Below are 17,987 nucleotides of genomic sequence, written 5' to 3'. Positions count from 1 at the left end.
AGTCCTGATTTGTCATAAACGCTTGCTAAAAAACTTTAATGAGCAAGCCTTCCTTCATGAACTGGCCTCTGTAAAATGATATAGAATCAGATTGATCCCCTCTGTCGAAGACACTTGGACCTTATTTTTTTTTACATTTTCAGTGATATTGTTAACAAACACGACCCCATAAAGAAAATGAGAATTAAAAACAGGTTCAGCCCCTGGTTCGACCGTGATCTTGCAGTGTTACTCCACCTCAAGAATTACTGACTGGCTCTCGTTCAGACAAATGCAAAGTAAGTGCACTCAGGCTATCCAGAAGGCCAACGTTAGTTACTTTAAGGAGCTGTTCCCTCTCTGTGGGTCTAACCCCAAGAAGTTCTGGAAAACTGTTAAAGACCTCGAGAATAAACCCTCCTCCTCACAGCTGCCCATGTCCCTTAATGTTGATGATGTGGTTGTTACTGACAAGGAGCACATGGCTGAGCTCTTTAATCACCACTTCATTAAGTCAGGATTCCTATTTGACTCAGCCATGCCTCCTTGCCCGTCCAACATTTCCTCATCTCCCACCCCTTCTAATGTGACTAGCCCCGATGCTCCTCCCTCTTTTTTCCCTGCCCCGCTACAAAGTTTCTCCCTGCAGGCGGTCAATGAGTCCGAGGTGCTAAAGGAGCTCCTTAAACTTGACCTCAAAAAACCATCTTTGTCAGATGGTTTAGACCCTTTCTTCTTCTTTAAGGTTGCTGCCCCTATCATCGCCAAACCTATCTCTGACCTTTTTAACCTGTCTCTTCTCTCTGGGGAGGTTCCCATTGCTTGGAAGGCAGCCACGGTTCAACCATTTATTTAAAGGGGGAGATCAAGCTGATCCTAACTGTAATAGGCCTATTACTATTTTGCTTTGTTTATCAGAAGTGTTGGAAAAACTGGCTTTCTTGATGTCAATACTATTCTCCGCTCAGGTTATGGATGTGTCACTGCAACCTTAAAATGTCCTCAATGATGTCACCATTGCCCTTGATTCTAATCAATGTTGTGCTGCTATTTTTATTGACTTGGCCAAAGCTTTTGACATGGTAGACCATTTCATTCTTGTGGGCCAGCTAAGGAGTAGTGGTGTCTCTGAGGGTCTTTGGCCTGGTTTGCTAACTACCTCAAAGAGTGCAGTGTATAAAGTCAGAACATCTGCTGTCTCAGCCACTGCCTGTCAACAAGGAAGAACTCCAAGGCTTGATCCTAGGCCCCATGCTCTTCTCAATTTACATCAACAACATAGCTCAGGCAGTAAGAAGCTCTCATCCATTTATATGCAGATGATACAGTCTTATACTTAGCTGGCCCCTCCCCGGATTCTGTGTTAAACGTTCTACAATAAAGCTTTCTTAGTGTCAAACAAGCTTTCTCTGCCCTTAATCTAGTTCTGAACACCTCCAAAACAAAGGTCATGTGGTTTGGTAAGAAGAATGCCCTTCTCCCCACAGGTGTTATTACTACCTCTGAGGGTTTAGAGCTTGAGGTAGTCACCTCATACATGTACTTGGGAGTATGGCTAGATGGTGCACTGTCCTTCTCTCAGCACATATCAAAGCTGCAGGCTAAAGTTAAATCTAGATGTGGTTTCCTCTATCGTAATCGCTCCTCTTTCACCCCAGCTGCCAAACTAACCCTGATTCAGATGACCATCCTACCCGTGCTAGATTACAGAGACGTATTTTATCGATCGGTGAGTAAGGGTGCTCTCGAGTGGCTAGATGTTCCTTACCATTCGGCCATCAGATTTCCACCAATGCTCCTTATAGGACACATGACTGCACTCTATACTCCTCAACTGTTCTGCCTGCGGCTATGGAACCCTGACCTGTTCACCGGACGTGCTTGTTGCACCCTCGACAACTACTATGATTATTATTATTTGACCATGCTGGTCATTTACGAACATTTTAACATCTTGACCATGTTCTGTTATAATATCCACCTGGCACAGCCAGAAGAGGACTGGCCACCTCTCATAGCCTGGTTCCTCTCTAGGTTTCTTCCTAGGTTTTTGGCCTTTCTAGGGAGTTTTTCCTAGGGAGTTTTTCCTAGCCACCGTGCTTCTTTCACATGCATTGCTTGCTGTTTGGGGTTTTAGGCTGGGTTTCTGTACAGCACTTTGAGATATCAGCTGATGTACGAAGGGCTATATAAATAAATTTGATTTGATTTGATTTAAACTGGTCATCTCTGTATACCCATCACAAGACCCACTGGTTGATGCTTATTTATAAAACCCTCTTTGGCTTCACTCCCCCCTATCTGAGATATCTACTGCAGCTCTCATCCTCCACATACAACACCCATTCTGCCAGTCACATTCTGGTTAAGGTCCCCAAAGCACACACATCCCTGGGTAGTTAATCTTTTCAGTTCGCTGCAGCTAGCGACTGGAACGAGCTGCAACAAACACTCAAACTTTACAGTTTTATCTCAATTTCTTCATTCAAAGACTCAATCACGGACACTCTTACTGACAGTTGTGGCTGCTTTGCGTTATGTATTGTTGTCTCTACCTTCTTGCCCTTTGTGCTGTTGTCTGTGCTCAATAATGTTTGTCCCCTGTTTTGTGCTGCTACCATGTTGTGCTGCTACCGTGTTGTGTTGCTGCCATGTGTTGTTACCATGTTGTTGTCATGTGTTGTGTTGCTACCAATCTGTGTTGTCACGTGTTGCTGCCTTGCTATGTTGTTGTCTTAGGTCTCTCTTTATGTAGTGTTGTGTTGTCTCTTGTCGTGATGTGTGTTTTGTCCTATATATTTTTTAATTTTATTTTTTAATCCACCTCCCTGCAGGGAGCCTTTTGCCTTTTGGTAGGCCATCACTGTAAATAACAATTTGTTCTACACTGACTTGCATAGTTAAACTTTTAAATAAAATCAAATAAATTCCATTTAGGATTCTGTTTGTTTTGTCCACATAATTGAGGAAACAACATTCTAATGATTTTATGATGGGCTTGTATGTATTTATTTTATTTTTAAAAAGAGGTCATCATGGTCGAACATGTTTAATAGGCATGACATTTAGACATGTGGCTATGAGCTCAAACATGGGTGATTTGTTCGTTTTTTTTTATTTACGAAAAATGTGATTTCCACCCATGGAATTGCGTTACAGCTTTTTGCGCAATCTGTGGGCAGACGGTCTACAGAAACGTTGGTTCACCTTTGCCCTTTCATTCATAAGCAAACTAACCAGTCAGATTGCACGTTAATGTAGCGTGGCTACTGGATGCGCATCGTGAAGTCAACATGGTGAGGATAGTTTATTGATAATATTGCCAAATGTTGTATTACTACTAATTCAAATCGCCTACTGTATGATGTGTTCATCATAGACAATTGTTGTATGAATGGGTATAACCCACATAGCTATCTGTATTTAATTATCAGTTAGCTAGCAAGCTAACTAGCATCTATTCCGCTAAAGTTAGCATCCTGTTGTAAGGACACCTTTTTCATAAGCTAGCAAAAGTTAAACGAGGCAAGTGGCTAGCGACCTAATGTTATATGTGGAGGATTTAGACGTGTGTGGTGTGAACAAATCACGTGTAGTAGTAGCAGCCATATACTTTGCCAGCTAACTAGCTTATAGCCATCGAAACTAGCTAGCTACAAGATGCAAGTAAGCATTGTGTATGCTGTTGGATAAATAGCCATTTAGCTAACTATCTATCTAGTTAGGAATGACTGAATGTACCTACTATCGACAGTGAAATAATGGCAAGCAGACGCTTCAGCTTCTAGTTAGCTATACCAAGTCGTGGACAGAACTGCGTCTACTGTAACCACAGATGAAAGTTAGTTATCAATCTTTGCTGTAACTGTAACTTAGCTACTGCAGAGTGGAGTTGGCTAACTTATTTCGTAGTAGGCTAACCTTGTTCTGTCCAGGGCTAGCTCCTTACCTAGCCCAATATGTAATAAATAGGCAAGCTCCTTACCCAGACCACGATAAATTATTCAATAGAAAGAATAGCAAGAACAGAGATCACTGACATATTCAACATTTAAAAAATCTAGGCATATGTAGCAAGATGTTATGGCACATACTAGCAGCATGTGTTATGTAGCTAGTTATTTATATAATGTACAATATCAGTACTTGTATCAGAATGTCTTTATGTACCCTACATCAGTACGCCTCAGTTAAATGTTACTGTGCATAGCAGTAAAGGACAGATATTCGCCTTATAGTAGAAGTTATAGTAGTAACTGTATTGGGCCTCTTGTTCATGTCCAGTCTTCAGATGATAATAATGGCCAGAGCCAAGCACCTTCTTTTGCTGGGGTCCCACCCTCAGGGATGCCACCGCCTTTTGTAAGTTGGTGTTGGAAAATCTTCACTGTGTTCCCAATGGCATCATAAAATGGAGTTACATTGAGTGTGTTGAATCTCGCAGCTTTGTTTTTCAATTTTCTCCTGTCTAGATGGGACCACCGGGAATGCCGCCTCATTATCCACCAATGGGAATGCCACCCATGGGACAGAGGCCTCCCAACATGGCTCCCATGCCACCTGGTATGATGCCACCTGGCATGATGCCACCAATGGGAGGGCCATCGATGGGACAGGTGAGCCTACTATCAAGCTTAGATGTCCACTTGTAGTCCCAGAACATAGGCTAGACCTACAGATCAATCATTTTTTTCTTTGTTGGAATTTTCCAGTTTAGCTCTCAACAACCTAACTCACCAATATGTAGCCTCGGGTAATGGTTCAATTTTCATTAAATGGTAGCCTATTGATTTTGGCCTGAGACCTAGAAAATACAATGTTGGGGTGGGACCAGATTTTAGCTTTGGTTGACTTTCCAGTTACAGTACCTTCTGAAAGTATTCACACCTCTTTTACCTTTTCCACATTTGATTGTTACAAATTGGGATTAAAATTGATTTAATTAAACTTTGTTTATGATCTACTCAAAATACTCACGTGGAAGATTTTTTAAATGTGTTTTAATTTTTTTGGGGGGATTAATGAGACAAACACTAATAATAACTAATAATCTTGATTAGATTGGTATTCAACCTCCTGAGTCAATACATGTTAGAATCACCTTTGGCAGTGATTACAGCTGTAAGTTTCTAAGAGTTGTGCACACGAGGATTGTACAATATTTGTCAAAACTGTAACTCTGCTACTCAGGAATATTCAATGTCGCCTGGGAAAGCAACTCTAGTCTATATTTGTCCTTGTGTTTAAGGTTATTGTCTTGCTGAAAGGTGAATTTGTCTCCCAGTGTCTGTTGGAAAATAGACTGAACCAGGTTTTCCTCTAGGATTTTGCCTGTGCTCAGCTCTGTTCCATTTCTTTGTATACCCCCCAAAAACTCCTTGGTCCTTGCCAATGACAAGCACATCCATAACATGATTCAGCCACCACCATGAGTGAAAATATGAAGAGTGGTACTCAGTGTTGTGGGATTTGCCCCAAGCATGATGATTTGTATTCAGGAACCCCAAAAATATTCCTGTGTTAGGTTAGTGGCTTATTGCAAACAGGATGCATGTTTTAGAATATTTTTTATTCTTTACATACTTCCTTCATTTCACTATGTCATTTATGTTAGTAATGTGGAGTAACTACAATGTTGTTGATCCATCCTCAGTTTTCTCCTATCGTAGCCATTAAACTCTGTGACTTTTAAGATCACAATTAGCCTTATGGGGAAATCCCTCAGTTGTTTTCTTCCTGTCCAGCAACTGCGTTAGGAAGGACGCCTGTATCTTTGTAGTGACTGACTGGGTGTACTTATAAACCATCCGAAGAGTAATTAATAACTTCACCGGGCTCAAAGTGATGTTTAGTGTCTTCTTTTTGTGTAGGGTACAGAGATGAGGTAGTCAAATCAGTTTATTTTCTCACGTGCGCCGAATACAACAGGTGTAGACCTTACAGTGAAATGCTTACTTACAGGCTCTAACCAATAGTGCAAAAAAGGTATTAGGTGAGCAATAGGTAAGTAAAGAAATAAAACGACAGTAAAAAGACAGGCTATAAAAGTAGTAAGGCTACATACATACACCGGTTAGTCAGGCTGATTGAGATAGTATGTAGATATGGTTGAAGTGACTGCATATATGATGAACAGAGAGTAGCAGTAGCGTAAAAGAGGGGTTGGCGGGTGGTAGTCATTCAAAAATCATGTTAACAACTATTATTGAGCACAGTGAGTCCATACAACTTATTATTACTGCTGAATGTATTTAGGCTTGCCATAACCAATGGGTTGTGTCTTGTCTGACTTCTTTTATGTGATGACAAGCTATTTTATCAAATCGATTACCTAACCTTTGATTGATTACGTGATTAAATTAAACCATGAAACAATTAACTCGTTAACCTCTCTAGGGCAGGTGGCACCAAATCGTCCCACCTACGTAACAGCCAGTTGAATCCTGTGGCGCGATTTTCAAATACCTTAGAAATGCTATTACTTCAATTTCTCAAACATATGACTATTTTACAGCTATTTAAAGACAAGACTCTCGTTAATCTAACCACACTGTCCGATTTCAAAAAGGCTTTACAACGAAAGCAAAACATTAGATTATGTCAGCAGAGTACTCAGCCAGAAATAATCAGACACCCATTTTTCAAGCTAGCATATAATGTCACAAAAACCCAGAAGACAGCTAAATGCAGCACTAACCTTTGATGATCTTCATCAGATGACACACCTAGGACATTGTTATACAATACATGCATGTTTTGTTCAATCAAGTTCATATTTATATCAAAAACCAGCTTTTAACATTAGCATGTGACGTTCAGAACTAGCATACCCCCCGCAAACTTCCGATGAATTTTCTAACAATTTACTAAATTACTCACGATAAACGTTCACAAAAAGCATAACAATTATTTTAAGAATTATAGATACAGAACTCCTCTATGCACTCGATATGTCCGATTTTAAAATAGCTTTTCGGTGAAAGCACATTTTGCAATATTCTAAGTAGATAGCCCGGCATCACAGGGCTAGCTATTTAGACACCCACCAAGTTTAGCCTTCACCAAAGTCAGATTTACTATTAGAAAAGTTTGATTACCTTTCCTGTTCTTCGTCAGAATGCACTCCCAGGACTTCTACTTCAATAACAAATGTAGGTTTGGTCCAAAATAATCCATAGTTATGTTCCATCAGCGGCGTTTTGTTCGTGCGTTCAAGAAACTATCCCAATGGTAAATAACGGTCACGCGCACGGCGCATTTTGTGACCAAAAGATTTCTAAATATTTCATTACCGTACTTCGAAGCATGTCAACCGCTGTTTAAAATCAACTTTTATGCCATTTTTCTCGTAAAAAAGCGATAATATTCCGACCGGGAATCTGCAATTAGGTAAACAGCCGAAAGAAAATACAGCACGGGGTCGAATCGGGCACGCGCCTAATTCCTTTGTCCTCTTATCGGCCACTTGGCAAAGGCGATTATGTGTTTCAGCCTGAGGCTGCCTCGTCATCGTTCAACTTTTCCCCGGGCTCTGAGAGCCTATGGAAGCCGTAGGAAGTGTCACGTTACAGCTAAGATCCCCACTCTTCAATAAACAGAGACAAGAAGAACGACTCCTTGTCAGACAGGCCACTTCCTGCATGAAACCTTCTCAGGTTTTTGCCTGCCATATGAGTTCTGTTATACTCACAGACACCATTCAAACAGTTTTAGAAACTTTAGGGTGTTTTCTATCCAAAGCCAATTATATGCATATTCTAGTTACTCGGCAGGAGTAGTAACCAGATTAAATCGGGTATGTTTTTTTATCCGGCCGTGTAAATACTGCCCCCTAGCCCTAACAGGTTAATAACCTGGGGTACCACGGAAGAGTTAATTTATATAGAGCGGCTATACCTAATATCAGTCTCATCTGAACGTCGTAAAATTCTTGGTTATCTGTACGAACCCAGCCTTTACTGTGAATCATCCATACACGAATTGGCTCAATTATTTATTTACTAACTAATTAAACCATTACAGAATATACAATACATAATAACATTATACAGTGAATACCGTCCCCTAGTGGACTAAACAAAAACTGTTTGGTTATAACACGATAGATTCAGAGAGAAGAGAAGGGGGTTTTGGAAGGAAGACTAAGGAACGTGGGTCTCTATCGGACCTGGGAAGCTATTCTTACATAAATACATATGCCACTAACGATAGCTCATTCGGAAAAGCAATGCATTGTATTTACGTGAAGCTGGCTTCGATAGTTGAGCTGGTGACATGAGGCTCTGGTTTGCCCAGTCGATGTCGCCATCGTCCTTTGTGGAATCTTCCGGGTCGTCGTCTGAGAGGTTCATGTGGTCTGAGAGGTTCATCTCACTCTGAAGATGCTTCCGTGTCGGTCAGTGTTCTCATACTAGATTAGCGCATATGTTCAACTGCCTTCTCATATATGCTAGTTTAGTAGGCACTTATTCTTTTAGGCGATCAATAGTTCAGAGTTCATACCATTTCACGTGTGGAGCAAGCTCTCACGTTTCCTGGCATGTAGAGTTGAAATTAGAATTATCCCTTTTAAACGTGAGGACAAGTCCTCATGGTATTTATAACTGACGTGACTTTGGGTCACGGGGCTTTTATAGAAATGTAGAAAAGGGGTTGGTTCATCATTTCCAAACAATGCCTGTTCACTTGGGCCTGGCCACTGGCTGGACACGAGTTACCATTTAAACAAACCATTTTCATTTTAGAAGACTTAAATCACATTGTAATCTTTTCAAAAGTATTCTTATACTTCGTTAGACATTTTATCCTACATTCAGATGCAAGCCTCATAACTGAGGAACATGTATAAACAGAGTTAGGGTAATGTGGCTGAATTGTCTTTTCATGAGGTCACAAACGTGAAACAAAATGGACTGGGTCGCAGCTGGCTTCTCCACCGACTCGACATTTCAGCTTTACATTTTTTTATGAATTAGTAAAGATTTAAAAAAAAACATTATTCCACTGAGCTATTGTTTGTATAGATCAGTGGCACAATCTAAATTTATCCCATTTTAAATTCAGTCTGTAACACAACAAAATGTGGAAAATGTCAAGGGGTGTGAATACTTTCTAAAGGCACTGTATGCAGGGTAAATTAGAAATGTACATAGCTAGATCATTCTTATATATACACACACACACACACACACACAGTTGAAGTCGGAGGTTTACATACACCTTAGCCAAATACATTTAAACTCAGTTTTTCACAATTCCTGACATTTAATCCTGGTAAAAATTCCCTGTCTTAGGTCAGTTAGGATCACCACTTTATTTTAAGAATGTGAAATGTCAGAATAATAGTAGAGTGATTTATTTCAGCTTTTATTTCTTTCATCACATTCCCAGTGGGTCAGAAGTTTACATACACTCAATTAGTATTTGGTAGCATTGCCTTTAAATTGTTTAACTTGGGTCAAACGTTTCAGGTAGCCTTCCACAAGCTTCCCACAATAAGTTGGGTGAATTTTGGCACATTCCTCCTGACGGAGCTGGTGTAACTGAGTCAGGTTTGTAGGCCTCCTTGCTCGCACACACTTTTTCAGTTCTGCCGACAAATGTTCAATGGGATTGAGGTCAGGGCTTTGTGATGGCCACTCCAATACCTTGACTTTGTTGTCCTTAAGCCATTTTGCCACAACTTTGGAAGTATGCTTGGGGTCATTGTCCATTTGGAAGACCCATTTATGACCAAGCTTTAACTTCCTGACTGATGTCTTGAGATGTTGCTTCAACATATCCACAAAATTTTCCTTACACATGAAGCCATCTATTTTGTGAAGTGCACCAGTCCCTCCTGCAGCAAAGCACCCCCACAACATGATGCTGCCACCCCTGTGCTTCACAGTTGGGATGGTGTTCTTCGGCTTGTAAGCCTCCCCCTTTTCCCTCCAAACATAACAATGGTCATTATGGCCAAACAGTTCTATTTTTGTTTCATCAGACCAGAGGACATTTCTCCAAAAACCGAAGTCTGGCTTTTGTATGGCGGTTTTGGAGAAGCCTTTCAGGTTATGTTGATATAGGACTCATTTTACTGTGGATATAGATACTTTTGAACCTGATTCCTCCAGCATCTTCACATGGTCCTTTGCTATTGTTCTGGGATTGATTTGCACTTTTCAAACCAAAGTACGTTCATCTCTAGGAGACAGAACGCGTCTCCTTCCTGAGCGGTATGACGGCTGCGTGGTCCCATGGTGTTTATACTTGCGTACTATTGTTTGTACAGATGAACGTGGTACCTTCATGCGTTTGGAAATCGCTCCCAAGGATGAACCAGAGTTGTGGAGATCTACAATTTTTTTTCTGAGGTCTTGGCTGATTTGTTTTGATTTTCCCATGATGTCAAGCAAAGAGGCACTGAGTTTGAAGGGAGGCTTTGAAATACATCCACAGATACACCTCCAATTGACTCAAATGATGTCAATTAGCTTATCAGAAGCTTCTAAAGCCCTGACATCATTTTCTGGAATTTTCCAAGCTGTTTAAAGGCACAGTCAACTTATTGTAAGTAAACTTCTGTCCCACTGGAATTGTGATGCAGTGAATTATAAGTGAAATTATCTGTCTGTAAACAATTGTTGGAAAAATTACTTGTGTCATGCATGAAGTAGATGTCCTAACCGACTTGCCAGTGACTCCAAAGTGTATGTAAACTTCCGACTTCAACTGTATTTTACATATTTCTGCTGTTTGGAAGAGAATAGGATCTTATGCAGAAAAATATGTTGGTAGGACAAGGCTATGTATGTTTGTGCACATGGAATTCAGTGATCTATGTTTACTATAGTTTAATGAGGCAATACAAATATGATTTGACTTAAATAAATTATGAGGCATTTAGTTAACTAAAATGGCCCTCAGTTTTTGTCATTTTGACAATAACTAGACAATCATTTTTCAAATGACAAACATTTGCTTTATGTTTTTAGTAAAAATGATTAAGACTAGACTAAGTCTTAGAAATAGTGCCAAACTTAACACTGGCGTGGGCACACATATATTTCAATCACTTTGGTTATACTACTTGCAGTCATCATATGCGATTCCATTATCCGAATGAAAAGGGTGTGATCCAGGATGTGTCTGATCCAGCTGCCTTACTGGGGAATGGGGCTCAGGAGGTGGCGAGGCGCTGCAGATTGTAGCGTCACTGCTTCAGATTACAAGCCGTAGCTCGATTTGCTCCGTAAAAGACCGTCATTCAGTCTCACCCCCGCCACGGCGTCTCTCACTGTGTATTAATACCCAGCGTGCACCAGGCGGGAGGGGAATTAACGAGTCAGATGAATATTTCATGTTAACTCTTTTATTAGATGCCAGGCATGAGGCCACCTATGATGCCCGGGATGATGATGCCACCTCGCATGCCAGCTGCGACGATGCAGCCAACAGGACCGGTAAACCTACTCGCCTTACTGTTCTGCTTCACACTTTAAAAATAGATCCCGCAAGCTGTCACGACTGACATTAGCATAACTAACACGGCAAAGTGTAGGAACACTTACCAATATAGACATAGGCCACCAATCTAGAGGGATTAATATATGCATCACACAACCTGAATGTGTACACCCCATCTCCATATTAAGTATATACTCCTCATTATAAAAATGTAATTAGGCAACTTATTTTCCACTTTGAATCTGCATGTACACTTTATTTCTTCATTTAAGACAATACCACATTGGTTGTTTCTTCCTCTTGTATTCCTGCCTCAGCAATCTATTATCAAATTACTATTTGGTGTTGTGTTAGGAAGAGTATTTCTGTTTGTTTACTTTGGATCAATGCTATCTCAAACAAATACCATTTGTATCTCAGTAGACTTTCAAAGGGACAAGATCATTTCAATCTGAAATTGGAGAAAAGTAAAAGACAATGGAACATTTCCTCCTATAGTAGACGGTTGAGTAAGTTATGAAATGGTTCTCTATATTTTAGTCTGTTTTGCTTTCGACAGCAGCCAGCTGTTTAACTCGATGCACTTAGCGCTGCCAAATAAACGGTTCACTTGTCAATTGGGATGCATCAAGACTCCAGAGATGTTTGTCTTTACGTTAGAAGCTCAAGGGTACTTCACGTTAGAAGCTCAAAGGTACAGTGTTGTGTTAAAGAGCAACTGCCCCTAAAAACCAATGTGGCATCAATGAGTCAACCATTTTATTATACAGTAAAAATGTACTACAAAGTGTAAATAGAATAATTTTGTTCATAAAGTCAGCCTCGTCCAAAACTGAGTTTTGTGAGACTTGTAGTTGTAACTGCATAACAACGTAAATTAAGGTTGGGTTTGTTTCAATTCTGCCCACAGCTGGCAGCACACAAGTAATCATCCATTCGGAATGCAGCTGCATGCTACTCGATCTTAATGCCTGTTGTAAATTTGGGTTGACTTTGGATATCCTTATGGGGCAGTTAGAGACCATCTGTAAATTACACAATGTACATGGTACAATATGTTAATTTAAATAGCTCCAAATTTCACTTACTTAAAAACCTCAACCCAACTATAAATTGTAGAAATGCATATGCATCTATTGAAAGCATTCAATGACAACTAAAAGGTGTGCAAGATGAAAATATTGTCTCATTTACATTGTGTACTTTATTGACGGCCCCTAAACTAGCCCCAGAGAGAGGCTATTCAAAGTCAAAACAACTTTGCTTCAGACCATCCGGCTGACGCTAATTAGCTAAACAATTTAGTTAACTCTTTCCACCTGCGAACACACACACACACACACACACACACACACACACACACGACACCCACATGAAACCACATTAGGAAGTGCAGTTTTCCTTTAATGAAGCAAATTTGTGGCATAATAATTTTGTTAACTAATGAAGATATCTCTTCCACAGCCTGGAGTGGACACAACTGGTAAGGCTTGAAACAACATATTCTTGAAAAAAATACAAATAAATTGATAATCTGAGTGATTTTAATTAATTGTAATTATTGCGTTGTTTTTTTATAGTCACCGCTGTGCCTGGAACAGTTGTAAGTACAACCTATTTTCTGTGGATAAGTTAGTGCTAGAATCATTACACTAAATTATCTAAATTACCGACCCTACTATAATATATCTGTTGTTCAACAGGGTACCACAAATGGCTCGCCACAGGATGACCAACCAAAGAATGTTAGTGAACATGTCTTTAAGTGGAAGCCTTTACTCTTCCTAACCTCAAATGAACCATTGTTTTCTGTCCGAAAGATATAGCCTTAAAGGAAAGATTCACCCATTTTGAATGTTATATTGTTTTTGTGCGGCTCTGAGCGATGTTCTGTCAATTCCCGGGGTCATTTCATGTTTTGGTGTATATCTGAGCTATTGCCGTTCAAGCAGGCAGAAATTCAGACGTTTATGACAAGTTTTGCATAATATGAATAGCTCAGATAAACATGAAATTATCCCGGGAATCGATAAAACATCACTCAGAGATCCACAAAAAAATGATATAACACTCAATGGGTGAATCTATCCTTTAAAAACTTTGACTTACTGCTTGCTTAAAACCTCTTACATCTACACGTTCCGCTAGCGGAACGTCTGCTCCAATATCCAATGATGGGCGGGGCGCGAAATTCAAACTCCTCTAAATCCGAAAACTTACACTTTTCAAACATATGACTATGTTACAGCTATTTAAAGACAAGACTCTCCTTTATCTAACCAAACTGTCCGATTTCAAAAAGGCTTTACAGCGAAAGCAAAACATTAGATTATGTCAGCAGAGTACCCAGCCAGGAATAATCACACAGCCATTTTTCAAGCTAGCATATCATGTCACATAAACCCAAACCATATCTAAATGCAGCACTAACCTTTGATGATCTTCATCAGATGACACACCTAGGACATTGTGTTATACAATACATGCATGTCTGTTCAATCAAGTTCATATTTATATCAAAAACCAGCTTTTTACATTAGCATGTGACGTTCAGAACTAGCATTCCCACCGAACACTTCCGGTGATTTTACTAAATTACTCACGATAAACGTTCACAAAAAGCATAACAATTATTTTAAGAATTATAGATACAGAACTCCTCTATGCACTCGATATGTCCGATTTTAAAATAGCTTTTCGGATGAAGCACATTTTGCAATAATGTAAGTACATAGCCCGGCGTTACAGGGCTAGCTATTTAGACACCCACCCAGTGTAGCCTTCACCAAAATCACATTTCCTATAAGAAAAATGTTCTTACCTTGCTTGTTCTTCATCAGAATACACTGCCAGGACTTCTACTTCAATAACAAATGTAGGTTTGGTCCCAAATAATCCATCGTTATATCCAAACAGCGACGTTTTGTTCGTGCGTTCTAGACACTATCCCAACGCTAAATCTCGGCCACGAGCATGACGCAAAATATGACAAAAAATTTCGAAATATTCCATTACCGTACTTCGAAGCATGTCAACCGCTGTTTAAAACCAATATTTATGCAATTTATCTCGTAGAGAAGCGATAATATTCCGACCGGGAATCTGCCTGTCTGTAAACTGAGGAAAAAACCGAAAGCCGGGGGCGGGGCGTGTCACGCGCCTAAGGCTTAGTCCATTGACTGACCACTCAGCATTTGCTCTCGTGTGCTTCAGCCAGGGCTTTGAATGACATCATTCCTGTTTTTCCCGGGCTGTGAGACTCCATTGTTGACGTGAGAAGTGTCACGTAAGAGCAGAGATCCTTTGTAAACGATAGAGAGAATCAAGAAGGGCAAGAAATGTTCAGACAGGGTACTTCCTGAACAGAAGCATCTCAGGTTTTTGCCTGCCATAGGAGTTCTGTTATACTCACAGACACCATTCAAACAGTTTCAGAAACTTTGGAGTGTTTTCTCTCCAAAGCTAATAATTATATGCATATTCCAGTTTCTGGGCAGGACTAATAATCAGATTAAATCGGGTACGTTTTTTATCCAGCCGTGAAATTACTGCCCCCTAGATGTAAGAGGTTTTAAGGCTTTGAAATATAATAATTTCCTTGGAAATGTAGAATTTTTATCACAGTGCCACCTGTTGTCGAGTGCTTAAGGCAAAGTGTTGTCATCCTCAGAAGTCTGTGTGGACAGAACATAAGTCTCTGGATGAGAAGACCTACTACTACAACACAGAGACCAAGCAGTCTTCCTGGGAAAAGCCCGACGACCTGAAATCTCCTGCAGAAGTAAGGCCACACACATAATGGCAAGGTCCCAAATGACACCCTATTCCCATAGAGCTCTGGTCAAAAGTAGTGCACTATATAGGGAAAGGGTGCCATTTGGGGGACACCACTATCCTTCCCACACTGTTTTTGCATTAACAGTAGAGGCCATTCCCAGACTCTAGCTGCTGCCACAATTTGTCCCCACTGTATTGTGGAGCGTGTCTAGATGTACTATTTTCGCTTTGTGTTTTGCAGCAAATGCTGTCTAGATGCCAATGGAAGGAGTATAAATCAGACAATGGGAAGGCGTACTACTACAACTCCCACACTAAGGAGTCCCGGTGGACCAAACCCAAAGAGCTTGAAGATCTGGAAGGTGAGCCGGTCAATAAATGATCCTTTTCTAATCTACTGGAACGAACCGGGCCCGGATCCTCAAAGCATCTCAGAAAAGTTCAAACCTGTTTTTAAAACTAAACAAAAAAGCTCCCAGCTCAGTGTAGGTTTTAGGATGATGTTAACACACTGCCCAGACAAACTCTGAGCCAGGAGTAAAATCAACTCCTAAAAGTTTCTCAGCTCATATCACAACATTTTGAGGTACCGCAAAGGAAAGATAGTGAGGATGCTCATTGACATTGTTGCAAATGATGGTGAACCAATCGCTATGAGGCATCGCCAGCTGTAAACTCTATAGCACACTTCAGACAACCACGGTGAATGTGACTGTACATCAAACGTTGCAATGTTAAGTGAATAACATGATGTAAGTAATTGAAAGAAACTGATTTGTTTATTAGCCTAGTGGTTATTAGTATTAGGCATATGATGTGAAATTGGCCTTGTGAAATCATTATCAAAAGCGCCCGAGATACTGTCACATGTACGGTACATTCGGAAAGTATTCAGACCCCTAGACTTTTCCCACATTTTGTTACGTTACAGCCTTGTTCTAAAATGGATTAAATAATTTCCCCCCTCATCAATCTACACACAATACCCCATAATGACAAAGCAAAAACAGGTTTTTAGAAATTAATGCTAAGCTTTTTTGATTTTAATTAAACGGCAATATGACATTTACATAAGTATTCAGACCCTTTACTCAGTACTTTGTTGATGCACCTTTGGCAGCGAATACAGCCTCGATTCTTCTTGGGTATGACACTACAAGCTTGACACACCTGTATTTGGGGAGTTTTTCCCATTCTATACAGATCCTCTCATTCTCTGTCAGGTTGGATGGGGAGTGTTGCTGCACAGCTATTTTCAGGTCTCTCCAGAGATGTTCGATCCGGTTCAACTCCGGGCTCTGGCTTGACCACTCAAGGACATTCAGATAGTTGTACAGAAACCTCTCCTGTGTTGTCTTGGCTGTGTGCTTAGGGTCGTTGTCATGTTGGAAGGTGAACCTTCACCCCAGTCTGAGGTCCTGAGCAGGTTTTCGAGCAGGTTTTCATCAAGGATCTCTCTGTACTTTGCTCCTTTCATCTTTGCCTCAATTCTGACTAGTCTCCCATTCCCTACTGCTGAAAATGATCCCCACAGCATGATGTTGGCACAAATATGCTTCACCGTAGGGATGGTGCCAAGTTTCTTCCAGACGTAACGCTTGGCATTCAGGCCAAAGAGTTCAGTCTTGGTTTCATCAGACCAGAGAATCTTGTTTCTCATGGTCTGAGAGTCCTTTAGGTGCCTTTTAGCAAACTCCAAGCGGACTGTCATGTGCCTTTTACTGAGGAGTGGCTTCCGTCTGGCCACTCTGCCATAAAGGCCTGATTGGTGGATTGCTGCAGAGATGGTTGTCCTTCTTGAAGGTTCTCCTATCCTCAGAGGAACTCTGGAGCTCTGTTAGAGGGACCATCGGGTGCTTGGTCACCTCCCTGACCAAGGCCCTTCTCCCCCGGGCAGCCAGCTCTAGGAAGAGTCTTAGTGGTTCTTGTAGACTTTCAATGCTGCAGAAATGTTTTGGTACCCTTCCCCAGATCAGTGCCTCGACACAATGCTGTCTCGGAGCTCTACGGACAATTCCTTAGACCTCATGGCTTGGTTTTTGCTCTGACATGCACTGTCAACTGTGGGACCTTTTATATAGACAGGTGTGTGCCTTTCTAAATCATGTCCAATCAATTGAATTTGGCAAAGGTAGACTCCAATCAATTTGTAGAAACATCTCAAGGATGATCAATGGAAACAGGATGCACCTGAGCTCAATTTCGAGTCTCATAGCAAAGAGCCATTAAATAAAGGTTAAATTTAAATAAAACATATTTAGAAATATAAAAACATTTATTTTTAGCAACTCCAAAGCAATTGCATGTGGGGCAGGAACCACTGACTCGCTGCACTTTTCTATTATCAAGACGCCTGCTGCAACTGGTTAGGACCGCTCATGAGGTGTCCTAAATATCTGTCAACTAGGTGTGACCCATAAGAGTAGGAGTAAAATGTCTCTTCTCAGCACTTACGGCCAATTTTCTACTCCTAAGACGCTTTGTGGATACGGGCCCTGGCCAGGGGAAGCATTTACTCATCCTTTAGACCAGTGTAAATGGCAGCGGTGCCGTCAATGGACATTGATCAGCTATTGGTAATGATAGATCAGCCAGCACTTTGCACAAACTCCTCTTAATGGCATTCATTCTTAAAAATGAAATGAGTTCCTAGAAGTATCCTGCGTAGGCATTGTTAACATGCATTTCTCTCTTCTTTTTTTTTTTTAGCCATGATAAAAGCTGAGGAGAATGGGTAAGAGCTGCTTATTATTACCAGTGCTCAACAAACTTTGTTGCCAAAG

At 40.6% G+C, this 17,987-nt stretch overlaps 1 protein-coding gene across 3 annotated transcripts in view; it reads left to right on the top strand.

Annotated features, from left to right (window-relative positions):
- Positions 1–3,180: 3,180 nt before the first annotated feature.
- The window catches only part of LOC115160692 (pre-mRNA-processing factor 40 homolog A), a 38,332-nt gene continuing 23,525 nt past the window's right edge, over positions 3,181–17,987 (top strand). For 2 of the 3 annotated variants that reach the window (XM_029710956.1, XM_029710954.1), the window contains exons 1-10: positions 3,202–3,275; positions 4,264–4,341; positions 4,452–4,595; positions 11,340–11,423; positions 12,892–12,910; positions 13,008–13,030; positions 13,131–13,172; positions 15,098–15,208; positions 15,446–15,566; positions 17,914–17,938. In XM_029710956.1, coding sequence (XP_029566816.1) covers positions 3,273–3,275; positions 4,264–4,341; positions 4,452–4,595; positions 11,340–11,423; positions 12,892–12,910; positions 13,008–13,030; positions 13,131–13,172; positions 15,098–15,208; positions 15,446–15,566; positions 17,914–17,938 — 650 coding nt within the window. In that variant the 5' untranslated portion in view covers positions 3,202–3,272. Of the gene's footprint in view, positions 3,276–4,263; positions 4,342–4,451; positions 4,596–11,339; positions 11,424–12,891; positions 12,911–13,007; positions 13,031–13,130; positions 13,173–15,097; positions 15,209–15,445; positions 15,567–17,913; positions 17,939–17,987 lie in introns of all 3 variants that reach the window. The other variant, XM_029710957.1, reaches the window with a different exon arrangement.

The sequence above is a fragment of the Salmo trutta genome, chromosome 24, assembly GCF_901001165.1.
Source record: "Salmo trutta chromosome 24, fSalTru1.1, whole genome shotgun sequence".
NCBI classification, from domain to species: Eukaryota; Metazoa; Chordata; class Actinopteri; order Salmoniformes; family Salmonidae; genus Salmo; species Salmo trutta.
This window is presented reverse-complemented; position numbering and strand designations above follow the sequence as displayed.